This window comes from Microcaecilia unicolor, chromosome 10, assembly GCF_901765095.1.
Source record: "Microcaecilia unicolor chromosome 10, aMicUni1.1, whole genome shotgun sequence".
NCBI lineage: Eukaryota > Metazoa > Chordata > Amphibia > Gymnophiona > Siphonopidae > Microcaecilia > Microcaecilia unicolor.
In genome coordinates, this window is record NC_044040.1 from 79,100,667 (window position 1) to 79,128,293 (window position 27,627).

Genomic DNA, 27,627 nt, shown 5'->3' on the forward strand with positions numbered 1-27,627 from the left:
CTTACGCCCGGGAATTGTGCCTAACCTTAGGCACGGCCATTTGAACCAACTGAAACATGGTGCAAATATACATGCCTATCCTCTCTTATTCTATAACAATGCACATAAATGCTAGGAATGTTCCCGTTCTGTCTATGACCCTTCCATTTCTGTGCCCCCTTTTTTACTCACATGTAAAATTTAGGTACGGATCCCACGCCTACATTTATGCATGTAAATTCCAATTAAATCTAATTAGTGCTAATAATTGCTTGTTAAAAAGCCAGTTATTGGCTCTAATTAGTTCATTATTTTGATTAAATTGTGCACATAAATTGAATGCACACTCAAATTTGCATGCACAATTTTGGCGACTTTTATAGAATTAGGATGTGAACGCCTATTCTGTGCACCAAGTGTGAATGCCTATCTGTGCAGCAAGTTGCCATTATAGAATACTACTATAAACCCAAACTTACCCCTCACCATGAAATTGAACCGAACACCTCTACCAGCGTTCCATGGGATCAATCAGCGCAATCACTCACTATTACTAGTTACTCCATATCACTCTCCCACAGAATAAATCACTCAGTATGGAATTTAATCACACTTGCTCCTACCCTATACTCCGTAAAACAAACTATCAACTCTATTAACCCCCTGCTTGTAACCTTAGTGTAAGCCACTTTGAAACAATTCATTATTGTATAATGAATAAATAAATAAATTGGCACGCCTAAATGTAGGCATGACCATTTATGCCAGGTCAATCAGAGACATAGGTGGGCATACCTGTGCACCATATGTGGTGGCAAAAACAGTGGGAAGTGGACCAGGCACTCAAGGGATGACTCTAGGACACTTCAAGCTCTTGATTAAACAATATTTATTGATGGAAGACTCGACATAGCAGTGTGTCATCCTAGGGCCTGCCTCAGGAGTCTAAGCAGATACATAAAAATAAGATATAGTTTACATACATATTTATTTTAAATGGATAAAAAAATAATCAGAAATAAAAGGAATAATAAAAATCATTAAAAAAAATTTTTTTTTAAACGATGATGACAAGTAGGACAAAAGTCGTGCATTCATATGTATATATGTATCAAAATCTCTTTCTTTCCTATAGTTTTTTATGGAGTTGCTTTCTGATTCCATTTTATTTTTTTAAATTGTAAACCACTTTTTTGTTTAAGAAAGTTGGTACATCAAATATAAGTAACTATAAAAATAACCATAATCCAATTACCCGTACCAAACTTTCCTATATTCCTAAAACCTAATATAAAGATTTGCAAAATGATTATCATGTAATTTAATGATCCAAAAGCTGCTCCAGACTGCAGGTGTTTCCCATTGCTGTTGTTATTGAACTTTTTATATGAACTACAATCGTGGTCATATCTCCTCCCTCCCACTCCCATTTACAAACCACAAACCATTTGATTTTTCTTTGACCCTTCCAATGGTAAGTACCTAATTTATAATTCTCTTATTATTGTAAAACACCTAGAAGGCTTGCTCCTGGTACAGTATATCAAATCTACATAAACTTGAGTAAATGCTACTATTACATATTGAATCTGCATTTACATGAACTATGCTGTTTTTCAGGTTGTATACAGACTGTGGCAATAATAGGTCCCTTGTTTGGTTCTTTCCTGGCTGCATTTTGTGCAAAACTGTATGTCGACATTGGATCCATAAATCTAGGTAACAGAATATTTTAAATACTTTGTGTATACAGTAAGGGGATGGGTAGGCTATATTACACTAGAATTCTCCATACATGGTTGAAATGCTGATTTAAAGAAGATGGGTTTTCAATTTGTGTCTGTTTATTGCAGTATTTACTATACCACCCCCTACCTTTACAGTGAGCATCAGAACCATTTACATAAAATAATCCAACATTAATATATATTAGATCAAGAAGGCAGAAGAAGAGAAAAAGGTGAGACCAACTGAAGAAATCAGAAACAGAAATGCACTTGCTTCAGTTGCCAGCCTCAGTGCACCTGAGGACACCACTTAGATCTCATACATTTGTGAAAAGAAGGAGGCAGCCTTAAACATTTTAAAGGAAAACTCTATTCAGAGGTAAGGAGGAATAGCATTCCGAAGAAATGGGTCCAAGATGTAGAAAGCAGAGGTGCGAGTACCTTCCAGACAAGCTCAAGCAGGTACCTTCACTGCTAGGAGATTATCATCTGATAATGATGTGAACAAAGAGCTCAAGACATTAGAAAAAGAGAGGGCTGACCAGATTGCAATATCTTAAAAATTATATGATACTAGGAGTGTCCTTAAAATGTAAAAAGTAGTTCTTAGCTGTGTGGGATCCCTATACACATTCCCATTCTCCCAAAGCCTGCTGACTGATTTTGAATACTTTGTAATTTTGTATAATTTGTATTTTTTTTTGTAGGGGGGTGAATGGTTGGGGTGTTGAATTTGTTTGGGGACAGATGTTCTTTGTATTACAGAGGGGCTATCAGACACAAAGCTCCTCTGTGTTTTTGCTTGATTGATGTATCATTGTTACCAGTGCTGCTTGACTTCTTTTGTTGTTTCTTGTTCGTTTATTGACTGTACTAATAAAGAGATTTAAACAAGAAAAAATTATATGATACTGGAAGGCTGGTTTGCAAGGAGGTAAGGAGTAACATGATCAAAATGGTTGGCACAATGAATCAGTTTTGCTATATGTGAAAGGATGTAGGATTTTACAGTAGAGAAAGACTGCCGCTATCTGAGAGATGAGCCAAGATTCTAGCTGAACAGTTCAGATCATACAATGCCAGAAGTAAATGGAAAAATTTAAATAAAGATGAAAAAAGCATATTGGAGGGAGAGAGGGGGTAGATGGAAACTAATTAAATCGTGTCCTCCTGAACAAAGTTAGTGATTTTAAAAAAATACTCAGAGTGATAAGGAGGCAAGTATATGCATATGCAGAGGGAAGAAAGGGAATGCCTTGAGCACAAAAAAAGTCACAGCCTAGGTTATATAGAGTTCTAGGCTTGCAAGCCCAAATGGCGGATGCAGGTCTAGATATTCTTGCTATCTCTGAAATATAGTCTGAAGAGTTTCATGACTGGGATACAGCTATCAACAAGAAAGTGAGGTCAAAAACGATAAGGATTTTCAAGGGTTGAAACATCTAGGACCTAGACATCTAGGACAAGTTCTCAATACTACATAACTCACAATCAGGATTCTGATCCCACCATAGTACCAAAACTGTCCTAGTCACCCTCCTGGCCAAATTCAAACAGGAGATAGCCATAGGTAAAAGCATACTCCTCCTCCAGTTCGACATGTCGAGTGCATTCGACATGGTAAACCACAACATACTACTAAGACTACTTGGCCACTTCGGGATTGAAGGAAATGTACTTGACTGGATCAAAGGCTTTCTAACCACTAGAACTTATCAAGTAATATCAAACTAAAACATATCACCACCGTGGAAAGATGTCTGCGGAGTACCTCAAGGATCACCATTATCATCAATATTCTTCAACATGATGATTTATTTATTTATTTGTTACATTTGTATCCCACACTTTCCCACCTATTTGCAGGCTCAATGTGGCTTACGATAGTACTGTAAAGACATTCGCCCATTCCGGCATGAACAAATACATTGTGATATTGTGGTATAATAAGGTTCATGTGTAACAGACACATTAGGGAATCATGGAGAGGAAGAGTTATTTTATGTCCATTACGAGCTTTGGTTTCGTTGTGTTGCAGGGTTCAGGCATTTAAGTTGGGTCGGTAGGGTATGCCTTTTTGAACAGGTTAGTTTTTATATTTAAATCTGTTTATTAAGTTTTACAAAGTGAACATAGAAGGAACATTTCTAATACATAGAAAAATCTATGACAAAATCTCCACGACAAATCAAATCAGTACATTGCGAGGGCAAAGGGCCTTGTGTCTGATAGCCCCGTACCTATAGTACCTCCTTCTATATTTAATCATTTGTATTAAAGATCATACAAACATTAAACCTTAAATAACACATTTACATTATCATGGCAGATACTCCAAAAACATTCCAGAATGCTAACCACCATTGTATGCAAACCATATTAACCTTTATTCCCCCTCCTTTCCCCCCCCCCCAATCCCTCCCCCCCTTCCCCAGTCCTCCCTACCCCTTCCTACCCTCCCACCCAGATATCTTGTTACGTTTACCTCCACTCAACCGGCTCTAACCTATCATGTAGTGAGTTGATCAATAAGCTACGAGCTCTACCCGAGAGCGCCTGCACGTATGGTTCCCAGACCTCCCAAAAGCGGCGTCTACTTTTGGACTATTGTGCACACTTCGTGCCTCCATTGTCACCAGTGAATGTAACATATTTCTCCATAGCCAGTATGAGGGCCCCACGTCCTGGGTCCAATGTTGCAATATGCTTTGTTTCCCAATCAAAATAGCCTTATAGAGGAATAATCTCTCCATAGGTCTCAAGTCTTTCCCACTCCCACCTAGTCCTAGCACTATGCTTCGTGGCAGCAAACTTATCTTTTTATATAACAGGGACTCACAGAATTCCATAATCTTACCCCAAAACTTCCCAATTTCAGGACATTCCCATAGCATATGATATAGGGACGCTCTCTGAAAATTACATTTAATACACTTAGGCTCTTGTATATTTCCAGTATAGTATGCCTGTATGGGGGAGAAATGCCCTCTCAAGATTATCCTAAATTGTATCTCCCTGTGTCTAGCACTGGTCACCTTGTATGCAATCTCCTTCAGAAACTGGGCAATGTCACTGCTCCTAATCTCCACCCTCATATCTGCTGACCACCTCCTGGCCACCTCTCCGTAATCTCGCTGCACCATTACCATACCCAGTTGTCTATAAAGCACAGACACCGAGGTCTGCTCTCTGCCCGGAGGCAAGAATAAGTTCAACAATAAATCATATATCCCTCTATCACACTTGTTCCTTTGCAAGTGCGATATATAGATATGGAGCTGAAGATAGTCATACCAACTCACATGCTCAGTTCCCACCATATTTACTAGGGCCTCCCGAGTGATTATCTCCCCCGAATCCTGTATCACATCCGCCACCAACACTACTCCTTCCCGTGTCCAGCTCATTAACCTCTTTTGGTTCCCCCCTTGCCCAAAGTCCGCATTCCCCGCTAACGGAAGCATATCCGTACTATATGGGTTCTTATTCAAACGTTGCAATATATACTGCCATGTACGTCTCATGGGTTGTAATAATACGTGCTGGCTCCACCCCTTAGGGAGCACTTCACTCTTAGCATGCAGCATATAATACGGATGATATGGCCTGAACAATTCTTTCTCATAGCTCCATGCTGTATACTCCTCTGTTTCTAATATCCAGTCTGCCAAATGTCTCGACAAACAGGCCCAGTTATATTGTTTAATGTCTGGCAATCCGAGGCCCCCCTCTGCTCTTCTCCCATACAAAAATTCCAACTTAACTTTAGCCTTCTTCCCTCCCCAGCAGAACCGGGACACCATCCTACGGAGTTTCTTAAGATCTTTTGTTAGTAACAGAATTGGCAGCTGTCGCAGAACATATAGCCATTTTGGAAAAATCATCATGGCAAACAGCCCTACCCTACCGCTCAACGATAGAGGCAATCCCTCCCACAAAGTCAACTGGTGTTTCGTATGATGTAACAGTTCATCCACATTCCTTCTATATAATCGACTCAAATCCCCTGTTAGAATGATACCCAGATATTTAAACTCATTATCCGCCCATCTCAACGGGAACTCTCCTCTCCATTGCTCTCTTACTATATTAGAGGTGGGCAATCCCTCCGACTTCTGGGTGTTCAATTTGAATCCTGAAAAAGCCCCATATTCGGCAAAAACCTCCATCAACACCATCAATGACTGCTCAGGTCGAGCCAGATGGACCAAAAGATCATCCGCAAAGGCCGAGATCTTAAATTCCCTGCTACCCAATTTCACTCCTTCAATCTCTGGGTTCCCTAAAATTTCCCGAATCAAGGGATCCAATGTGATGGCAAAAAGTAATGGGGACAGGGGGCATCCCTGTCTAGTTCCTCGATTAATCACAAAACTTTGAGAGTACGACCCATTAACCAACACTCTCGCCGCCGGATTCTTATACAATATTGATATCGCTTGAGTGAAATATCCCTCAAATCCATACGCTCGCAGTGAGGCAAATAGAAATTCCCACTCAACCCTATCGAATGCCTTTTCGGCATCGAAACTAATCAATAATGAATCCCCTCCTTCCCTACGCATCCTGTCCATTGTGGCTAAAATCAGTCTAATATTTTTCACACTCTGTCTCCCCTGAACAAACCCGACTTGAGGGGCTGCCACTATCTTAGATAACACTCTGGCCAATCTCGATGCTAGTATCTTCGCCAATAATTTAGCCTCGTAGCTAATTAAAGATATTGGTCTATAGGAGTCGGGGAATATCGGATCCTTCTCTGGTTTCAGAAAAACCATAATATCCGCAAGACGCAAGGACTGCGGGAGCTCCCCCGATTCAACCGAAGTGTTGAAAGCATTGACAAGGGATTCTCCTATATCTAACCCTAGTATTTTATATAGCTCTGCCCTAAAGCCATCCGACCCAGCTGCCTTATGTAGTGCACTACCTCTGATTTCTCTAAGCACCTCATCCACTTCTATCTGTTTGTTTAGCTCCATCCTCTGTTGCTTCGTAATTCTAGGCAGAGTGACATTCTCAAGATACATATCTGGGTCTAGATCATCAGCATCATTCTTTGCATACAACCTCTCATAATAATCATGAAACACTTTCTGAATCTCTGCATCGGTGTGTACTAGTGCCCCCCCCTTGATTCTTGATCGCCATCACTCTTCTCTGTCCCCTCGCTCTTTTCACTAATCTTGCCATCATTTTCCCTGGCTTATTGCCGAACTTATGTAATTGAAATTTATAATAAACAGCAGATTTACTTGCTCTCTGATGCAGCAACTCATTCAAGGACGCTTGTGTGGCCAGGAGTTGATCCCCGACCCGACCTCCAGAATGCTGCCCATATGCCCTTCTTAAATGTACTAACTGTTTCCCCAGTCTTATGATTGCTTGATTTCTCTGTTTCTTCTTCCTGGCACTAAACGCAATTATTTCACCCCTTAATACAGCCTTCCCCGCTTCCCAGTAAAGGGTCGGTGTGTTTACATGGGGGGCATTATGAATTGTATATTCTTTCCATCTCCCCCTGATATATGTCCAAAATTCTGGATCGTAATACAGATCCAGGGGGAAGATCCAGCGATACTGTTTGCTTTGTAGCTGCTGATCCCTGTATTTGATATATATAGCCGCATGATCCGATATTATCGTCGGATCAATATCGGCCTCCAATATCTCTGCAAAACTCTCTTCATCTATCAGCAAATAATCGATTCGTGATTGTGTGTTGTGAGCTCTAGAATAATGTGTATAATCTTTAAGGTTTGGATGTAATACCCTCCACACATCCACCACCCCCAATGCGCCACATATCAGGTTTATGCCTTTGTTAGCTCCAACAGCCTTGCCCGCACTAGTATGAGATCTATCCATCTTGTGATCCGCTACCACATTGAAGTCTCCCCCTATTATTTTATGCTGTATATTAAAGCACTGAATTTTACTAATGAGGGTCTGATAAAATTGTTTACTGTACACGTTAGGAGCATATACATTCACTATTAGAAATGAATTACCATTCACCTTTACCTGAGCCAGTATATATCTCCCTTCCTCATCAAGACATGATTCTTCTATCACCACCTGCAAAGATTTATGGAATAATATCGCCACTCCTGCTTTTTTCCCTACCGCTGGGGCTTCTAGCATGGTCCCCACCCACCAGGTTTGAAGCTTTGCATGCTCCTGGGACATTAAGTGTGTTTCTTGTAGGAGCACTACATCAGCCCCTTTCTTTTTGAGGCTATGAAGTATTTTCTTTCTTTTTATAGGAGAAGATATACCCCCCACATTCCAGGAGTAAACTTTAAGTCCCATTACGTTATACCTGTTGATGCTGGCCTTATCAAGTATACTACGTCTAGTGCCCAGCAGGCCCGGCGTCCCAGCAGCTCCGCTCCCGCTGTTCTTCCCCACAAATGCTCATTAATCCGCTCCCTCACCTCCATTTGTATACACTGTATTGCCCGTTGAGATTCAACTACCCAAGACCTTCCCCTCCCTATCCCCCCCAATCCCTCCCTCCTCCCAGCTCCCCTTCCCCTTCCCCCCCTCCCGTTCCAAATGGTGATCACGATATAACACCCACACTCTCCCAATCAACATATCCCCCCTACCCATCAGCTCCCCCTCTCATTCCCAGCATATTATACAGGCTCATCTACCTCATATTATCCATCATACTGATCGTTGGCTATCTGTCTCCCTCTCGGGAGGCAGAAGCCTATTCCAGATACAGTTAACTATATAAACCCCTTCAAATAAAGTCCCAACAGAAACTTTAGGCATTTTTATAATCCCATATACACATACAACCTCGAGACTCCTGCATATGAGCTTACAGAGAGTCCACTGTGCAAACTGCGGATTCTCACGTTTGCATATAATCTCGATCAGACTCGTGCTCACTCCGGAGATCTACTCCAATCCGGCTCATCTACTTAAACTCTTCAACTGCACATTTTCAGTCTTTGGGGCTGTCTCTCCAAGTTCGTTTGCCATACTCTGATCAAAATTGTCCCAGTTACTATATCCAATTTTATCTGTCCTTCCCTCTAAGGGAATACTGGAATCTGGATCATAGTTCTGTACTTGCTTCCAATTTATAAACATAACTGAAACCTTAACCTCAAAACCTGGTATTATCCCATATGCTCGTTCAGCCACGAACCGCCATCCGGTGCGCAGCCCAAATGTCCGCAAACCAGTCTCCCAAGGCTCTATTCACTTTTATTGCAAACTGATCTTCACTCTTCCCAACTTTCAATATCTCCCTTCTAGGTATTTTCATGGCGTATCCTGCGCATTCCCGTGTTGCTGCACATATTCTCTCGCTGCCTCCACTTTATCAAAAAATTTTGTAACTCCATTAATAGAGATACGCAGTCTTGCAGGGTATAGCAGTGCAAACTTTATCTTTTTCTGGAACAGGTCCGTGCACAATGGCGTAAAAGTTTTCCTCAATGCTTGCACCTGTTGAGAATAATCCTGAAAGCACAGGATTTTCTTACTTTGATAAGTCAGGGTGCCCCCTCCTCGTATCGCTTCCAATATAACTTGCTTATGTCGAAAATTGAGGATTTTCAAAATCACCACTCGTGCCCTGGTCTCTGATGGGCGTATGGGCCCCACTCTATGTGCCCTCTCCACACAGAAATTATGTATTTTATCCTCTATATGCAGGGACTGTGGCAGCCACCCCTCCAAGAATGCTGGTAATTCTTTATCTATTAGTGATTCTGGGAGCCCGACCAACCTCAAGTTATTTCGCCTGCTGCGATTCTCTAAGTCGTCGAGCTTAGCCTCCAGGCTCTGCACCCTTTTCTCCATTTTCGCGGTGATCTCCTTCTGGGCCTCAGCTGCCTCCTCGACCTCCGATACTCGCTGCAGCCCTTCGTCCAGCTCCAAACTCATGCTATCGATGCGCTCGTGAGCTTCTTCCGCTCTATCATAGAGTTGTTGTAATTTTTTATCTAGGGCCGCCTCAACCGCCGCTGTGATCTCGGCAGTGATCTCCGTCATCCATACAGAGCCTGCTGTAAGTTCTCCGATATCACGCTGGTCGGCCATTTTGTTGTCAGCCTGCTTAAGTCTATCTCGCTCCTTTCTGACTGTTTTTGTCGCCATTCCGCTTCTTCTCTCGGTCTTTCCGATCGCGAGTCAATTCCCCCAGCTGAGGAGTGCGAAGCTGTGTCTTTTTCCGCCGTGGGCTCGCCAATTCAGCCGATTATTGGGTTAAGTGGGCACAGAGCTGAGCTTACCAGCGTCTGCCCTGCACCATGGCGTCACGTGATCTCTCTGAACAGGTTAGTTTTTAATGATTTCCGGAAGTTTAGGTGATCATAAGTTGTTTTCACAGCTTTTGGTAGTGCGTTCCATAGTTGTGTGCTTATGTATGAAAAGTTGGATGCATAAGTTGATTATTAATCATTATTTCTAGAGTGATATTTAAATCCAATGGGTGGTGGCCCTGTTCTACTTTAAAAGAACTTCCACTGTAAGTGATTAAGGGGCAATTAATTAATGATTAATGATGATTCCACTGGCACAGTCCTTATCCAATCGAGGCCTTAACCCGTTCATTTACGCAGATGATATTACAATCTACATCCCATTCAGACATGGCTTGACAGAAATAACCAATAAAATCAACGATGGCCTGAACATCATGGACTCCTGGGTAAACTCATTCCAACTGAAACTGAACACTGAAAAACACATTGCCTCATCCTATCCTCCCAACACAACAAGTACAAACCCACAACCATAAATACCCCAGGACACACCCTCCCTACCCTCAGACAGCTTGAAAATACTCGGCGTCACACTCGACCGCAACCTTACTCTCGAGAGCCAGGTAAACACTGTAATAAAGAAAATGTTCTATTCAATGTGGAAGCTCAAATGACTAAAACCTTTCTTCCCAAGAGAAACCTTTCGAAACCTAATAAAATCAGTGGTCCTAAGTCATGCAGACTATTGCAATGGAATCTATGCAGGATGCAAAGAACAACTCACAAAAAAACTCCAGACCGCCCAAAATACAGCAGCCAGATTGATATTCAGCAAAACACGATTTGAAAGTGCAAAACCCCTTCGAGAAAAGCTGCACTGGCTCCTAATCAAAGAACGGATCATCTTCAAAAACTGCACTTTAATCCATAAAATTATATATGGCGTAGTCCCAGGATACATGGTAGACCTTATAGATCTACCAATAAGAAACAGAGCCGGATCGTCAAGATCATACCTAAACCTACAGTACCCAAATTGCAAAGGACTGAAATACAAAACAACTCACACATCCGGCTTCTCCTACATAAGTGTACAACTATGGAATGGCCTCCCAATGGAGTGGAGTGGAGTGGAGGAGTGGCCTAGTGGTTAGGGTGGTGGACTTTGGTCCTGGGGAACTGAGGAACTGAGTTCGATTCCCACTTCAGGCACAGGCAGCTCCTTGTGACTCTGGGCAAGTCACTTAATCCTCCATTGCCCCATGTAAGCCACATTGAGCCTGCCATGAGTGGGAAAGCGCGGGGTACAAATGTAACAACAAAAAAAAAGCGGTGAAAACAATCCATGACCACCTGAACTACAAGAAATCACTAAAAACCAACCTCTTCAAAAAGGCCTATCCCAACGACCCCACGAAAACCTCTTCACCCAGGAACATAATATGACTAATGATCGTACTGGACATCACACAATCCTTATCCCTTCTGATCCTCCATATATACCTCATTCGATCTCTATACAACCTGTATTTGTTATCAACCGACTGAGCAAACGCCTTTGAAGGTATTATGTAAGCCACATTGAGCCTGCAAATAGGTGGGAAAATGTGGGGTACAAATGCAATAAATAAAATAAATTTATTTGTAGTCACAGATTCAACCTATCTAGAACCCAACACATGTTTCAACATGTGAGCCTGTTTCAGGGGTCAACGATTCTGTGAACGTATGTCAATAGTAAGACTGGTTCCCAGTGGCGTAGGAAGGGGGGCGGTGGGGCGGTCCGCCCCGGTGCACGCCGCTGGGGGGTGTCGTCTCCGTTGATTCCTTGCTCCCTCTGCCCCGGAACAGGTTACTTCCTGTTCCGGGGCAGAGAGAGCAAGGAACCAATGGAGCCGACGCAGCTCCCAGCGACGTGGACTCGGGGGCGGATCAGCCCTCCCGCCCGCCCGCCCCCCGCTTCTAGTAATAACAATGCGCTCCGGGGGGGAGGGTGCGCGCCGGAGGGGGGTGCTCGCCGAGGGGGGGCGCCGTGCTGCACCTGGGGGGAGGGTGCGCAGCGGCGACCCGCCCCGGGTGTCAGCCGCCCTCGCTATGGCACTGCTGGTTCCCTCTAGTTTACATGATCACTACAGTAGCTGAGAACTGCTATTGGAACCATCAGACTCGCATGCTACCACCACATTGGCATAATATCTTAAGCCATAACAATATTAAGGGTGGGCATGTAATCTTCATTGATTCCGTTACGCAATTATATATATATATATATATATATATATATATATATATATAATATGCTTTTCCTGATGGGGAGAAATGAAAAAAATAGACTTTTACTTCAGCAGATTTAGCCCATACGCAGCAGAGCTTTAGAAGTGTTAACTCCCATTTTTTATTCTCTCTCTCTCTCTCTCTTTCACACAGACTCTTGAATAAAAGATTCAATTACTCTCTCTTCTTTAACTTCCAAACAAAAAATGATGTTTACTTACAGTTTCTTCAGATAACTATTTACATCATACTTGCAGTAGACATGGTAAAACTACTGAATACAAAAATTCTGTCAGTTGGTTATCATACAGCTTGAAGAGAGATTGCTAACACCATCTTATGCTGACACAGACTGACTCACTCTCAGAGCAACTAGAGTGACTCAGACACACCCACAAGACATTACACTATATCCAATGACATCATAGCTCATAGAATTGTTGACAGTTAATGCATGCAGCACTTGTCTTTCACATATTCCTACATACCCTTTCACATGCATTATTGTCCAACAATTCAATTCTTATATATTTATTTATATACATACAGTCCTAGCTTTTCTCGTAGATTTTCAAAATTTCTTACAGCTAGCGGTTTCGTCAAGATATCAGCAATCATTTGGTCAGTTTGTTTATATTGCAAACTTATTACTCCTTGCCTTGACAATTCTCTGACATTATGGAATTTTGTTGCAATGTGTTTTGTTCTAGACTGTACCCTGTCATTTATTGACAACCTTATATAGCTTTGATTGTCTTCAAAAATCTGTATCGGTCTCTGCTGTTCTATACCAAAATCTGTACACAGTTTTTCTATCCACATTAGTTCACGACATGCTTCAGACACAGCAACATATTCTGCTTCTGTGGATGATAAACTTACAATGGTTTGTTTATGACTTGCCCATGAAATAGATGTTTTTCCATACATAAACACATACCCACTTGTGGATTTGTAATCTGAATGATCTCCAGCCCAATCAGAATCACAGTAACAAATCAATTTCTGATTACTATTTACCGGAATCACCAATTTACAGTCAATTGTACCTTTCAAATATCTTACCACTCTTTTTACAGCAGTCCAGTCAGTCTTAGTAGGCTTGTTCACTCTTCTACTTAAAATTCCTACAGCATTCGCTATATCAACTCTGTAAGTGGTAGTTAGATACAAAAGTTTTCCTATTGCAGATCTGTATAGAATGTTATCTGGTAATGGTTCCCTTTCAGTTTCATCCCTCTGAAAATCTGTGGTCATAGGTGAACCTACTGAGTGTGCTTCCTGCATACCCATACTTTCAATAAGATCATTAATCTTTTGTTTCTGACTTATTAAATAAGAACCATCTTTCTGTTTTTCAATATTCATACCTAAATAGTATGACACATTTCCAAGTTCAGTTATTTCAACATTCTGATTTAAACACTTTACAATGTCTTTATACTCTTTTTCACTTTCACTTGCTATAAGCAAATCATCTACAAATGCTAAAATGTACACACAATGACCTTCCTTTTGTCTAGTATACAAGCATTTATCTGCTTCTCCTTGCTTAAAATCTAAATCAGTTAACATTTCATGCATTTTCTCATTCCAGCATTTTGCACTTTGCTTTAAACCATATAAACCTTTGTTCAGTTTACACACTAAATGACTGTTATTTGTATCTATGAAACCTTCTGGTTGTTTCATATACAAGTCTTCAGATATATCTCCATGAAGAAATGCTGTTTTAACATCTATGTGTTTCACTTGCATTTTCTTTGATGCAGCTATGCTTAGGAGAGTTCTGATTGTTGTGTGTTTCACTACTGGTGCAAATACTTCATCATAATCTTCACCATATTTTTGAAGATAACCTTTTGCTACCAGTCTGGCTTTATATCTTTCTACTTGTCCTTGTGCATTTCTTTTCAACTTAAATACCCACTTGCATCCTATGGCCTTTTTGCCATGGGGTAATTCAGTTAAGTTCCATGTTTTGTTTTTATGCAACGCGTCGATTTCATCTTGTGCAGCTTTTTTCCATTTTTCTGCTTCTTTTTCAGACATTTGATCAATTTCATCCCAAGTTAAAGGTTCTTGTGCATCATCAGAAGTTGTTAAATAAGATAGTCTTTGGGATGGATTACCTCGATTTTCTCTGGATGAGCGTCTGACATTTTGTTGATCTGACCTCTCCGTGTCATCTGAGATCGAGATTCTATCTCCAATCATTTCCCCTTCATCAGTGGTACTGTCTTCAGTATAAACACTTTCTGTATCTATTTCATTTTCCTGTTCCTCATTAGAATCAGAAAAATTATTATCAGACAATTCTGGTATGTTAGTGTTTATTATCACAGGGATATTGATTATTGGTTTCTTTTCATATTCTGGATGATAAAGTTCATTTGGAATTTTCCAGTCTTTATCAATTTTTTTATTTTCATCAAAATATGTGATGTGTTTTACACCAACAAATCCACTGTTTAGATTTAGAATTCTATAACCTTTGTGACCTGAATCATAGCCCACTAGAATTCCTTTTTCTGTTGTGGAATCCAGCTTATGTCTCTTCTGTTTCGGCACATGAGCATATGCTGTACTTCCAAATATTCTTATATGTGACAGATTTGGCTTTTTACTATGCCACATTTCATGTGGGGTGCGATCAGTCCCTTTTGTAGGTAGTCTGTTCTGTAGGTATACTGCTGTGAGAATTGCTTCTCCCCATAATCTCTTTGGAAAATGACTATCAGATAGCATACATCTTGTCATTTCTACAAGCGATCTGAACTTTCTTTCAGCTACAGAATTTTGTTCTGGTGTATATGCAACTGTCTTTATGTGCTGAATACCTTCTTGTTCTAGAAATGTTTGTATGGTATGTGAAGTAAACTCACCACCGTTGTCAGTCTGTAGAATCTTTGGTTTTTTATCAAATTTATTGCTTACCAAGGCTACAAACTTCTTTAACATATCAGCAACTTGATTCTTTTCTTTTAATAGATAGGCCATACAGTATCTAGAGAAATCATCCACAAATATTAATGCATATTTGTTATTCCCTAGTGATGGAATATTAAATGGTCCACATAAGTCACTATGTATCAAGTCCAGTATTTTACTACTTCTTTTTCCTTTATATGATGGAAATGAGGGTCTTACCCCCTTTTGAGTAATACAATCTATGCATTTTTCCATCTTACCATTACTGGCACTTATTTTTAAGCCTGTTGCAAGTTGCTTACTTTGCAGCTCCAAGATCACCTTTGGATCTCTGTGTCCCATTCGATGATGCCAGGTCTCAAGATTACATTCTGTATTCTTCTTTGTTTTTATAAGATGTGATGATTCACCTGTAATGTTTAACTTATAGACATTGTTATTCATATAACCTTCAGCATAAATTTCATTACCATCAGAAATTGTACATTTACTATTTTCAAAATGAATTGAAAAACCTTTCTTGTCTAATGCTGATACACTGAGCATATTACAAACTGCTCGTGGAACATATAAGACATCTTTTACAAGAGTTTTTTTGACTCCATCTGATACTATGCATTTTAAATGTCCATTTCCTTTTCCTTTGATCATTGTTGAGCCAGCATTTGCTGTGTGAAGACTACCATCTTCTGGTCTCATATCTGTGAAAAATTCTTTATTATTGGTTACGTATATGTTTTGTGCTGCCAGAATCTAATATCCAACTATTTTTATCTGAAGTGTTCTTCATTATATTAAAAGATTTTTCTGTCATTATACAGCTCTTATTCTTACTGTTGTCATGGTCATAATTTTTTCTTTGACCATGCTTATTCTCCATTGGCATAAATGAGCTAGAAGGGGTGTGGTTTTTCTTGTTACAGTATTTTGATACATGTCCCTCTTTACCACATGAATAGCAAATCAGCTTGTTTCTGGGCAGGCTTTTTTCATTATAGCTCCGCCTCCTACTATGCATTGCTGAGAAAAATGTTTCATTCTGGTTAATCTCTCTTGGTGAACAGATCTCCTCTGTTATAATACATTCTTGTCTAAGCTTAGAGACAGCCTGTTCAAAAGATTGTCCTTCAATTGCTTCATTCACTGTCCTGAATACTTCAAAACGTTTAGACAGAGATGCAAACATAAAAGCTCTCTTTAAAGCATCGCAGATAGGTATACCCGATAATTCTAGCTTCTTAAATAATGACATTAAATGTGTTATATGATCATTACATTTTTTCTTGTCATTCAACTTCAATTGAATTATTTCTGATAACCATATAGGCTGTTGTTTTGTATATGAAGTACCATACATGGTTTTCAATTTTTGCAATATTTCTTTTGAGGTGTCTGTTCCATCAATCAATATTGCCTGTTTCTCTGTCAGAGCTTCATATAGCATACTTCTGACATAACAGTCTGCAGTATTCCATTCTTCAAAATTGTCAGCATTTCTTATTTGATCCAAACATATATTTAGCTTCTTTGCTTCAATAATACATTTAAATCTCATCTCCCACTGAATATAGTTATATTCATTCAGTTGGGGCACTTTGAGAGAACATAGTAATGGTGCAGCTACCATCTAAAAAATGATGTTTACTTACAGTTTCTTCAGATAACTATTTACATCATACTTGCAGTAGACATGGTAAAACTACTGAATACAAAAATTCTGTCAGTTGGTTATCATACAGCTTGAAGAGAGATTGCTAACACCATCTTATGCTGACACAGACTGACTCACTCTCAGAGCAACTAGAGTGACTCAGACACACCAACAAGACATTACACTATATCCAATGACATCATAGCTCATAGAATTGTTGATAGTTAATGCATGCAGCACTTGTCTTTCACATATTCCTACATTTCCCACTATATATACTTAATTTTCTATATGAAGAACCACAAATACTTAGCCCCATGTAGATTTTCTGTTTTCACCCTGGTGATTTATTTTACAGTCCAAGATTCCTTAGGATCTATTTTTGATCCAAAATAATAGGAGTCTTGTCTTGTTGACATGAATTCACGTTTCGCTGAAAGCTATATCAAGGTCCATCTCCTAAAAACATACACAATAGATAAGAATATCACCAAACACATAATTCCACATTTTCACGTCAATAGCAGTTTTTCCTACCACACAATTTGACTTCGTCGCAGGTTCAAAATGGCCACGGCATTTTTTCAATATTTATACTTCCTTCCTATCAGCTGTTCATTGGGGGAGCCAATCAGGTTCAAGGGTTAGACATACATAGCAAATGCTACAACAGAATTATATTAACGTCATCCAGTCAACTTTGCGATTTAAGCCCCCAGGGGACATAGCTTTTAATGAAAAAATCCAATATTGCTCCCTGTAGTTAAGTAAATTATCTATTTTGCCACCCTCCTACTCCACAGTAATATGGTCTATAATTCTCCATTGGATATCCATTATTTTATGTCCACATTGAATCCAATGTTGTACTATTGGCGCTTCAAGTTTATGATTCAGAATGTATGATTTATGCTCGTTCAGCCTTACTTTTATAGCCCATTTGCTCCTGCCCACATAGATTTTATCACATGGGCATTGAATGGTATATATTGTCATTGTAGATGAACAATCCAATATCTCCCTTGACTTTATCCACCGACCCATCTGTGGATCCGAACAAGCTGGGCCAGTTAAAGCCTGAGCACACCATTGACACTTATCACCCCACAATATTTTTTGATCTTGTAAAGGCTATCCTATATAATAAAACACACCTCCAGCATTCTGAAGCTGACTGCATGGCTGAGGCATTCCTGCTCTCTGTATCCATCTCCTGAATTGACATCACGTACTTCCGGGTTCGTCACAAGCAGAAGTGACCAACCACACGAGGTTTCTCGGCTTCAGAATGTTGGAGGTGCATTCTATTAAATAGGATTGGTCAGTTCCTTGAAGCACAGCCAGAGCTCAGCGTCCTGCACAGTAACGCTCAGACACCAGAGAGTGAGAGGGGGGCCTGACACCAGAGGGGGGGAGGTATCTCTGTCACACACACACTCTCTCTCTCACACACTCAATGTCTTTCTCTCTCTCACTCTCACACACACTCTCTCACACACTCTATGTCTCACACTGTATCACATTCACTCTCTGTGTGTCACACAGTCACTGACACACTCTCTTGGTCTTATACACTCAGTCTCGCAGAATGTCTGTGTCTCACACACACACTCTCTCGCTCACACTGTATCTGTGTGAAACACACTCTCTCTCACACTGTGTCTTACATACGCACTTGCACACACTCTTATTCTCACACACACACTCTCTCTCTCTCACAGACACACTCACACCCAGACTCACTCTCTCTCTCACACACACACACACACACACACACACACACTCGCACATTCACTCTCTCTCTCACACACAGTCACTCTCACATACACTCTCTCAAACATACACACTCCGAGGAAAACCTTGCTAGCACCCGTTTCATTTGTGTCAGAAACGGGCCTTTTTTACTAGTAATGTTATATTGTTATAGCCTTTACAAGATCAAAAAATATTGGGGAATTGCTATCAAAAATGAAAAAGAGATTCTATGTAGACCAACAGGGTGCTCCTTAACAAATTTGCTGTGATAAGTGTCAATGGTGTGCTCAGGCTTTAACTGGCCCGGCTTTACAGACGGGGTGGATAAAGTCAAGAGAGATATTGGATTGTTCATCTACAATGACAGTATATGCCATTCAATGCCCATGTGATAAAATCTATGTGGGCAGGAGAAAACGGGCTATAAAACTAAGGCTGAAGGAGCATAAATCACGCATTCTGAATCATAAACTTGAAGCGTCAATATTACAACATTGGATTCAATGTGGACATAAAATAACGGATATCCAATGGAGAATTATAGACCATATTACTGTGGAGTAGGAGGGTGGCAAAATAGATAATTTACTTAACTACAGAGAGCAATATTGGATTTTTTCATTAAAAGCTATGTCCCCTGGGGGCTTAAATCGCAAAGTTGACTGGATGACGTTAATATAATTCTGTTGTAGCATTTGCTATGTATGTCTAACCCTTGAACCTGATTGGCTCCCCCAATGAACAGCTGATAGGAAGGAAGTATAAATATTGAAAAAACACCACAGCCATTTTGAACCTGCGACAAAGTCAAATTGTGTGGTAGGAAGAACTGCTATTGGAGTGGAAATGTGGAATTATGTGTTTGGTGATATTCTTATCTATTGTGTATATTTTTAGGAGACGGACCTAGATACAACTTTCAGTGAAACGTGAATTCATGTAGGCAAGACAAGTCTCCTATTGTCTTGGATCAAAAATGGATCCCAAGGAATCTTGGACTGTAAAATAAATTACCAGGGTGAAAACAGAAAATCTACATGGGGCTAAGTATTTGTAGTTCTCCATATAGAAAATTAAGTATATATAGTGGGAAAAGCATATAAAAAAATAAATATAAAATTGCATAACGGAATCAATGAAGATATTATGGCTTAAGATATTATGCCAATGTGGTGGTAGCATGCGAGTCTGATGGTTCCAATAACACTTCTCTGCTACTGTAGTGATCAAGTAAACTACATGGAGCTGGGTATAATGATGTGATCTAATATTACCCCCTCCAATACAAGTATCGTTTGGTTGCTAAAAATATTGAAAATAGCAAGACTGATGACATATGTTGATGAAATGCGGTCCTATTAAAACTGATCGCAGTGCTAGTATTAAAACAAGGCACTTGTGCTTTGCTGAGCAGCGAAAAGCTCTGGAAAAAAACGGCAGCATATATCAGATATAGCTAGTTTGTTTTCGATAGCCTCCAGCAGGACCAGATTTACATTTTAGGTGCCCATAGGGGAAGGAGGATTTCCACCATTTCTCAATTACCAATTTCCAGATCCTCCCCTTGTTTCCTTCTCACCTTCTACGGTAGAGAAGCCATGCCCAGCGCATCCTAGGATGCACTGGGTAGGGCAGGGCACCACCATTTTGGATGTGGTGCTGGAAGGAGGAGGGAGTGCTAAGGGCCCACCCATTCATGGCTCAGGCCCACCCAACGGTGGCACCCCACAACAACATCTCTTCTCCTCCATGGCGTCCCGGCGTCTGCCCGCCCATTGCTGAACCCCATCCCTTCCTGGTGCACCTTACAGATGTCTCCAGTGCCTGCAGTGATTTATTATTGCTGTCAGCACCGGCCCTGCAGGCTTCCATCGGCCGGGTCCTGACAAACAGGAAACAGGAAATGACATCAGCACAGGCAGGACCTGGCCTATGGAAGCCTATGGGACCGGTGCAGGCAGTAATAATGAATCACTGCAGGCACTGGAGATGCCTGTAAAGTGCACCTGGGAGGGGCAGGGTTCAGCAACAGTCGGGCAGATGCCAGGTCGCCACAGAGGAGAAGAGATGTTTATGTGGAGTAGGTGAAAAAATGCCTATAAATTTTTTTAATATCTCCGGGAGGGAGCTTGATGTGGGGTGGCATGGTGTGGAAGGGCCCATCTAAGTTAACTCTGAGCCCATCCAAAATACTGGGTCTGACTGTAGAAATTAAGTAAATCCTTTATGCTCTGTGTGCTTTCCGTACATGTTATCACCCAGATTTTATATATGGCAACTAAAATTGCACGTACAATTTTGGCTGCATGGCCAAATTGCATGTGCAACTTAATTGGTTAACAAGCCAATCAGTGCTGATAATTGGCCACTAACAAGCAATTATCAGCACTAAATGGCACTAATTAGAATTTACGCACACAACTTGCTAAGCGTATTCTATAAAGTGGTGCTCGTATACTGTGTAGATCTCAAAAGAGGGCATGGCCATGGGAGAAGCATGGGTGGGTCATGGGCATCTCTAAAGGTTATGTACACTATTATAGAATATGTTTGATCCACACCTAAATTAGGCATGGGCATTTATACCAGGTTTTAGTTGGTGTAAATGATTGCACGTAAATTTTAGTAACTTTAGGTGATGTTTATAAAATAGCATTTTTTTCGGCATCGATTTTTTAGGCAACATTCATAGAATCTGGCCCTATATGTGTGAATGTCAACAGAGCACCCAGGCAACTTAATTTCAGACTTACTCTCTTGCATCTTAGACCTGGGTATGACACCCCACCCTTCTGGTGACTTCCTGTTAGAGTTTTTGCAGCTCCCAAACAATGAAGGAAAATGACTATCTCTCTCTGTCTCTCTTTCTCTCTCTCTCTCTCTCTATGTAAATCTATCTTTAGCAGGGTGCCTAGATTAATAGGGCAGAAAGGTGCCTAATTTTACTAACACAAATCCTGCAGAAATAGCACCTAGATTGTGGATGTTGATATTTACACCTGCTTCAGCAGGCATAAAAGGGAGCACATAAAAAACAGGTGTACAAATGTATTTTATAAAATGTAATCCATGACTCTGCCTATGCTCCACCCAAACTCCTCCCCTGAGTATCCACTAACCCCCCGGATTCCAGTGGCATGGCTACGGGCAGGCCTAGGTGAATACAGGCCCGTCCATTTTTGTCTCAGGCCCATCCAGTGGCAGCATCTCACTCCCCTCTCTTCCTCTTCTCCACCGTGGCCCAGTATCTGCCCCCACCCTGAATTTCCCTGGTGTACCTCAGAGGTGTCCTAGCAGCCACAGTGATTCTTCTTCACTGTCTGCACCAGCCCCCGCAGGCTTCCCTCTGCTGTGTCCCTCCCTCGCTGATGTCACTTCCTGTTTCCTCACTGGTGGGACACGAATAGAGGGAAGACTGCGTGGGCCAGCGCACACAGAGAACATGAATCGCTGAGGCCGCCAGGTTGTCTCTGAAGCACACTGTGAAGATTCAAGGAGGGGACAGATACTGGTGTTTGGGGGTAGGGAGGACAGCGGAAATGCTGAGCTAAAGGGAGTTTGGAAGGTCCCACCCAATTTAACTGTGGGTCCACTCAAAATAGTAGGTCTGGCTACGCTGCTGCCAGATTCTATATATCATAACAATGTGTATAACTTAATTGGCTTAACAAGCTAATCAACATTGATAACAGCAGTTAATCAGCAATAATGAGCACTAATTGGTAATAATTAGAATTTAAGTGCACAACTCACTAAACATTTTCTGTAACACAGAGAACCTAAATTCTAATACCTAAATTCTAGTTCAAGGTGCTGGGATATCAACTAAGCATATTTGTTATACTGCACCTAAATCTAGGTGCCACTTATAGAATATGCTTAGGGTGGAACTTTGTTCCATGTAGATTTTTCAGGCGCCACATATTGAATCTGACCCTAAATCCTTATGTTCTCAGGAAGATGCATGAGTTCCAAATCAAAAAGAGGCTATGCTGGTAGTGACCTAAACTATGGACTTTTTCAGGAGCTGCTTTAATCTCATCAAATAAATTACTTAAGGAGATTGTGGTCACTACCAATTATCTAGATTTTCTTAAACTGGCTTTTAAGCCAAGCTTTTGCTTCATGAATTCCTTCGGAGTTGGATGTCACCTACAGGCTATGTGAGACATGGGCAGTGTGATAAGCTACATGAAAGGTTGGGAGTTGTTCATAATGTGAAGGCTCACAGGTACACGCCCCTTTTCATGTATAAGTGCAGAGAAAAGTAGCACGTATACACATTAAGTACCCAAGTGCTATGCTATAAGGGCACAGAGAAGTGCTATAGCATACAACTACAAACAGAGCACATAGATAGGTGGAGCATGAGTGGGCCTCCTAATTATGTAAGTAACTTACAGAACATTGTAAGTTACTTGCCATACCGCATTTAGATGCCCAGTTGCACTAGTGCTATAGCTGATGTAACTAAGGGCACCTAAATTGTAGCTGTGCCTATGTCGGGTTAATCTAGTATTCTATAAGGGAATCTGGGTGCCCAGATAACGTTATAGAATAGCTTCTCACCATGATGCATCGGATCACCTAAAAAGGGGCATCCACTTATAGGACCATAGTGTGTTATAGATGTTTTTATATTAATAATGTTATTATGCTGGTTAGGATATGTGTTTGCTTTCCTAAATGCAGCTTGTTATCATAAGCTATTTTTTTTTTTTTGTTACATTTGTACCCCACACTTTCCCACTCATGGCAGGCTCAATGCAGCTTACATATTGTATACAGGTACTTATTTGTACCAGGGGCAATGGAGGGTTAAGTGACTTGGCCAGAGTCACAAGGAGCTGCCTGTGCCTGAAGTGGGAATTGAACTCAGTTCCTCAGTTCCCCAGGACCAAAGTCCACCACCCTAACCACTAGGCCACTCCTCCACTGATTGGCGATCTGTGCCTTGCTTAAAATACATAGCTTGTGGAGGCAAGTAATAAATGTTTTTAAATTATTTTCTTATCATGCTTGTTTACCTGATACTATAATGTCAAATAACAAATATAATGTATTTCGTTATAGCTGACATAACACTAAGCCTTACTGATGCACGTTGGGTTGGTGCTTGGTGGCTTGGCTATTTCATATGTGGATTAGTGAATGCCTTGGCTGCAATCCCTCTCTGTTTTCTGCCAAAAACCCTTCCCAAAGAAGGTCTAAAAGATGAAAGAAAGTTATCGGTTGAAATTTCTAAAAGCCTGCTGAAAGAAACTGAGAAAAATCAACATCAAGACAACAAACAGAAAATCATGAAAGGCAAGTTTGTTTGAGTTTATTTGTTATACCACAAATCGTAAAATATATTCTAAAGGATTTACTCTCTCTGCCTCTCTCTTTCCCTTTCCATCCCCCCCCCTCCCCCCCGTGGGTCCAGCAACTCTCCCTCTCTCTTCCCTCCAACCCCCCTCCTCCCCATACACACACAGTTCAGCATCTCTCCTTCTCTCTTTCCTCCCTTCCTCCCCACTCTATGGTCCTCCATCTTCTCTTTACCTCCAGCCATCATGGCAACGGCAGAAATTTCTAAAGGATACCTTTCACTGGCCCTGGAACCTTCCCTCTGATTCAGCTTCAATTTTCTGGTGGAGGTGGGATATAGTACATAGAAGGCTCCAGGGCTAATGAGAGGGAGTGTTTGTAAACTGCTGCTGCTGCCATAACAGCTGCAGTTAAAGATACAGGACCACAAGAGGAAGAGAGAGAGAGAGAAAGAGAGAGCGAGAGATGCTGGACCATGGGGGTGGAGGGGGGGGGGGGCAAGCAGAGAGTTGACGGTGGTGGCTCTAGCCAGAACCAATGCAGCTTAATCAGTATCAAACAGGCTGGGGTATATGGGTCAGGCCAATTCTGGAAGTTTGGGGGCCACTGATTTAAGGGGAGAAATCAAAGAGTTTGCTTTAGAAAAGTACTGGATTGTGAAAAAAAAGGACTTACCTCAGATAACTCCTTTTGATTGAATGGGATTATCCCCCACTCAAATTTTGTGTTATTATCAAAGGAAAATCTTATTAATATGGTCATTAGTACTAAGTATAGTAGCCCTCCTTTTGATTTTCTTCCAGCTTTTCTTTTTAAGTAAGTTAAGTGAGTTAATTGCTCCATCTGTTAAGGCATTAATAAATGCCTCCCTGCATGAGGGAATTTTATCAAGTAAGTTTAAGAAGATGATGGTGTGTCTAATTTTTTTAAAAAGGCTTTTTTTCTGATATAGTAGATTTGGATGGCCTAAGGCTGATTTCACTTCTACCCTATTTGGGTAAATTAATGGAACAGATAGTGAGGAATCAGTTAACTGAAAACTTAGAGGAAAATAATGTCCTGGATATTGAGCAGACAGGATTCTGTGCTGCAAATTAAACAAACTGGAGAGAAGCAGTCATACTCGGGAGATTGGGGAGAGAGACAGGATAAGATATTGAGCTAGAGAAAGCCTGGGGAAGGCTCAAAAAAGTGAAAAAGAAGAATACAAGTTGGGACTGAATCAGAAAAGGGTCCTTTTACTAAGGTGTGCTAATGGTTTAGTATGTGCTAAATGATAAGATTATATGCCCATTATAGTCCTATTGGTGTCTGATCATTTAGGGCCCCTTTTACCAAGCTGTGGAAAAGGGGACTTGCGGTAGTGTTGGTGCATGTTTTTGATGTGTCCCAAGGTCCCCTTTCACCACAGTGGGTAAAAATCTAGGAGGGGGGGGGGTTAAAGGAAATGGCCCTGCACTAATCACAGGGATTGGCACATAGCCATTTCCTGGGGAAGTCCTTACCACCACCTATTTAGGTGACAGTAAGGGCTCCTACGTTAACCCAGCAGTAACCGGGCAGTGCCTGTTGCTGCCCAGTTACCGCTGGGTAAGCCCCCAGTACTACAAAAATGCAAAATACTTTTGTAGCATCAAAAGGGGTGGGAACTACTTCCAGGCTCCTGTTGTAAACCAGCAGTAGTTCCAAATTAGCACACAGGAAGCCCAATGGTGCACGGCAAGCCCTTTGTAAAAGGGCCCTTTAGTGCGCACTAACGGCCTTATTTTCGAAAGCGATGGGCACCCATATTTTGGCCCAAATCGGGAGATGGGCGCCCATCTCGCAAAGGCGCCCAAATCGGTATAATCGAAAGCCGATGTTGGGCATCTTCAACTGCACTCTGTCGCGGGAACGAACAAAGTTGACGGGGGCATGTCAGAGGCGTGGTGAAGGCGGGACTGGGGCGTGTTTATCAGCCGAGGAGAGATGGGCGCCTTCAGCCAATAATCGAAAAAAAAAGAGCGGCAGAACCGAGAATTTGGGTCGCTTTTGCTGCACCCTTTTTTTTCATGACCCAAGTCCCAAAAAAGTGCCCCAACTGGCCAGATGACCACCGGAGGGAATCGGGGATGACCTCCCCTGACTCCCCCAGTGGTCACTAACCCCCTCCCACCACAAAAAAAGAACTTTAAAAACTTTTTTTACAACCTGTCTGCGAGCCTCAAATGTCATACCCAGCAGTATGCAGGTCCCTGGAGCAGTTGTTAGTGGGTGCAGTGGATGTCAGGCAGGCGGACCCAGGCCCATTCCCCCCCCCCCCCACCTGTCCCACTTGTGCTGGTTAATGTTGAGCCCTCCAAAAAAAACCAAAACCCACTGTACCCACATGTAGGTGCCCCCCTGCACCCCTTAGGGCTATGGTAATGGTGTAGACTTGTGAGCAGTGGGTTTGGGGGGGGATTTGGGGGGCTCAGCACACAAGGGAAGAGTGCTATGCACCTGGGAGCTTTTTTAATTTTTTGTTTTTAATTTGTAAAAGTACCCCCTAGAGTGCCCAGTTGGTGTCCTGGCATGTGAGGGGTACCAGTGCACTATGAATCCTGGCCCCTCCCATGACCCAATGCCTTGGATTTGTTCGTTTTTGAGCTGGGCGCCTTCGGTTTCCATTATCGCTGAAAACCGATAGCACCCAGCTCAAAAACGCCCAAATCCTAGGCATTTGCCCCGCACAACCCGTATTATCAAAACAATATGGGCGCCCATCTTTTTTCGAAAATACGGTTTGTCCCGCCCCTTCACATGGCCGCCCACGGAGATGGGCACCCACTTTCGATTATGCCCCTCTAAATCTGTTAGCACACCTTAATAAAAGGACCCCAAAGATAGGTGGTGAAAAAGAGTTAAGTTTGGTATCATAGAAGACATATGATGGGAAAACAAAAAGAAAATGCCAAATGCTAAAGGGCAGCTTAAGAGAAACTATATCAATGCAGGAAGCTAAGGAAAGCAATGATAAGGGTGTGCATTTATGAGAATGGATTCAGTTCATTTGGCTGCCTACATATGCACACAAATTATTTGTTTGAATACATAAAAATGAATTAATGAATGTGTAAAAAATTAATGAATTAATGAATGTGCATACGTCACATATCTGAAAAAATGAATAGGTGGCATGAACATGAAAAAATGCACAAAATATGGGAAAATGTTGATTTAAATGAACATGAACTGGTTTCTTTTTTTTTTTCTTTTTCTTTTTGGTTGTGTGCACCCTTATGCACTATTTCCCAAACCCATTCTGTGAGAAGTCTCATGAGCAAAAATCTTCTATATACTACATACGTAATCAACATAGGTAGTCTACATTGAACCAAGGAAGTAAAAGGTTTTCATTTTGACCATATACTTTTAATTAATAGAAATATAGAAGAAACTATCCTCGCACAAGCTCAAATAGTAAGGCACAACTCGACACAGACCTGTGTTTCAGGCACCTGCCCTGCATCAGGAGTCTATAAAAACATAAAATTCTATGTTGACAAACATAAATTTAAAAAAAAAATATATATATATATATATATATATATATATATATATATATATATATATATATATATATATATATAAAACGCACCTCCAACATTCTAATGAAGCCTCACTTACCCAACATTCTAAAAGTGAAGGGGGTGAGCTTTGTGTCTGCCCCGCCCACGCGTCTAACGTGATGACGTCGAGGGCGGAGCAATGACACTCAACCAATCGCATCGCTCCGCCCTCAACGTCATCA

General features: G+C 41.2%; 1 protein-coding gene across 1 annotated transcript in view; it reads left to right on the top strand.

The window, feature by feature from the left end:
• Nucleotides 1-27,627, top strand: part of LOC115478974 (solute carrier organic anion transporter family member 1A2-like) — a 221,067-nt gene that overhangs the window by 90,366 nt on the left and 103,074 nt on the right. The window contains 2 exon segments of the mRNA XM_030216667.1: nucleotides 1,600-1,698; nucleotides 23,619-23,852. Of these exon segments, the coding sequence (XP_030072527.1) occupies nucleotides 1,600-1,698; nucleotides 23,619-23,852 (333 nt within the window).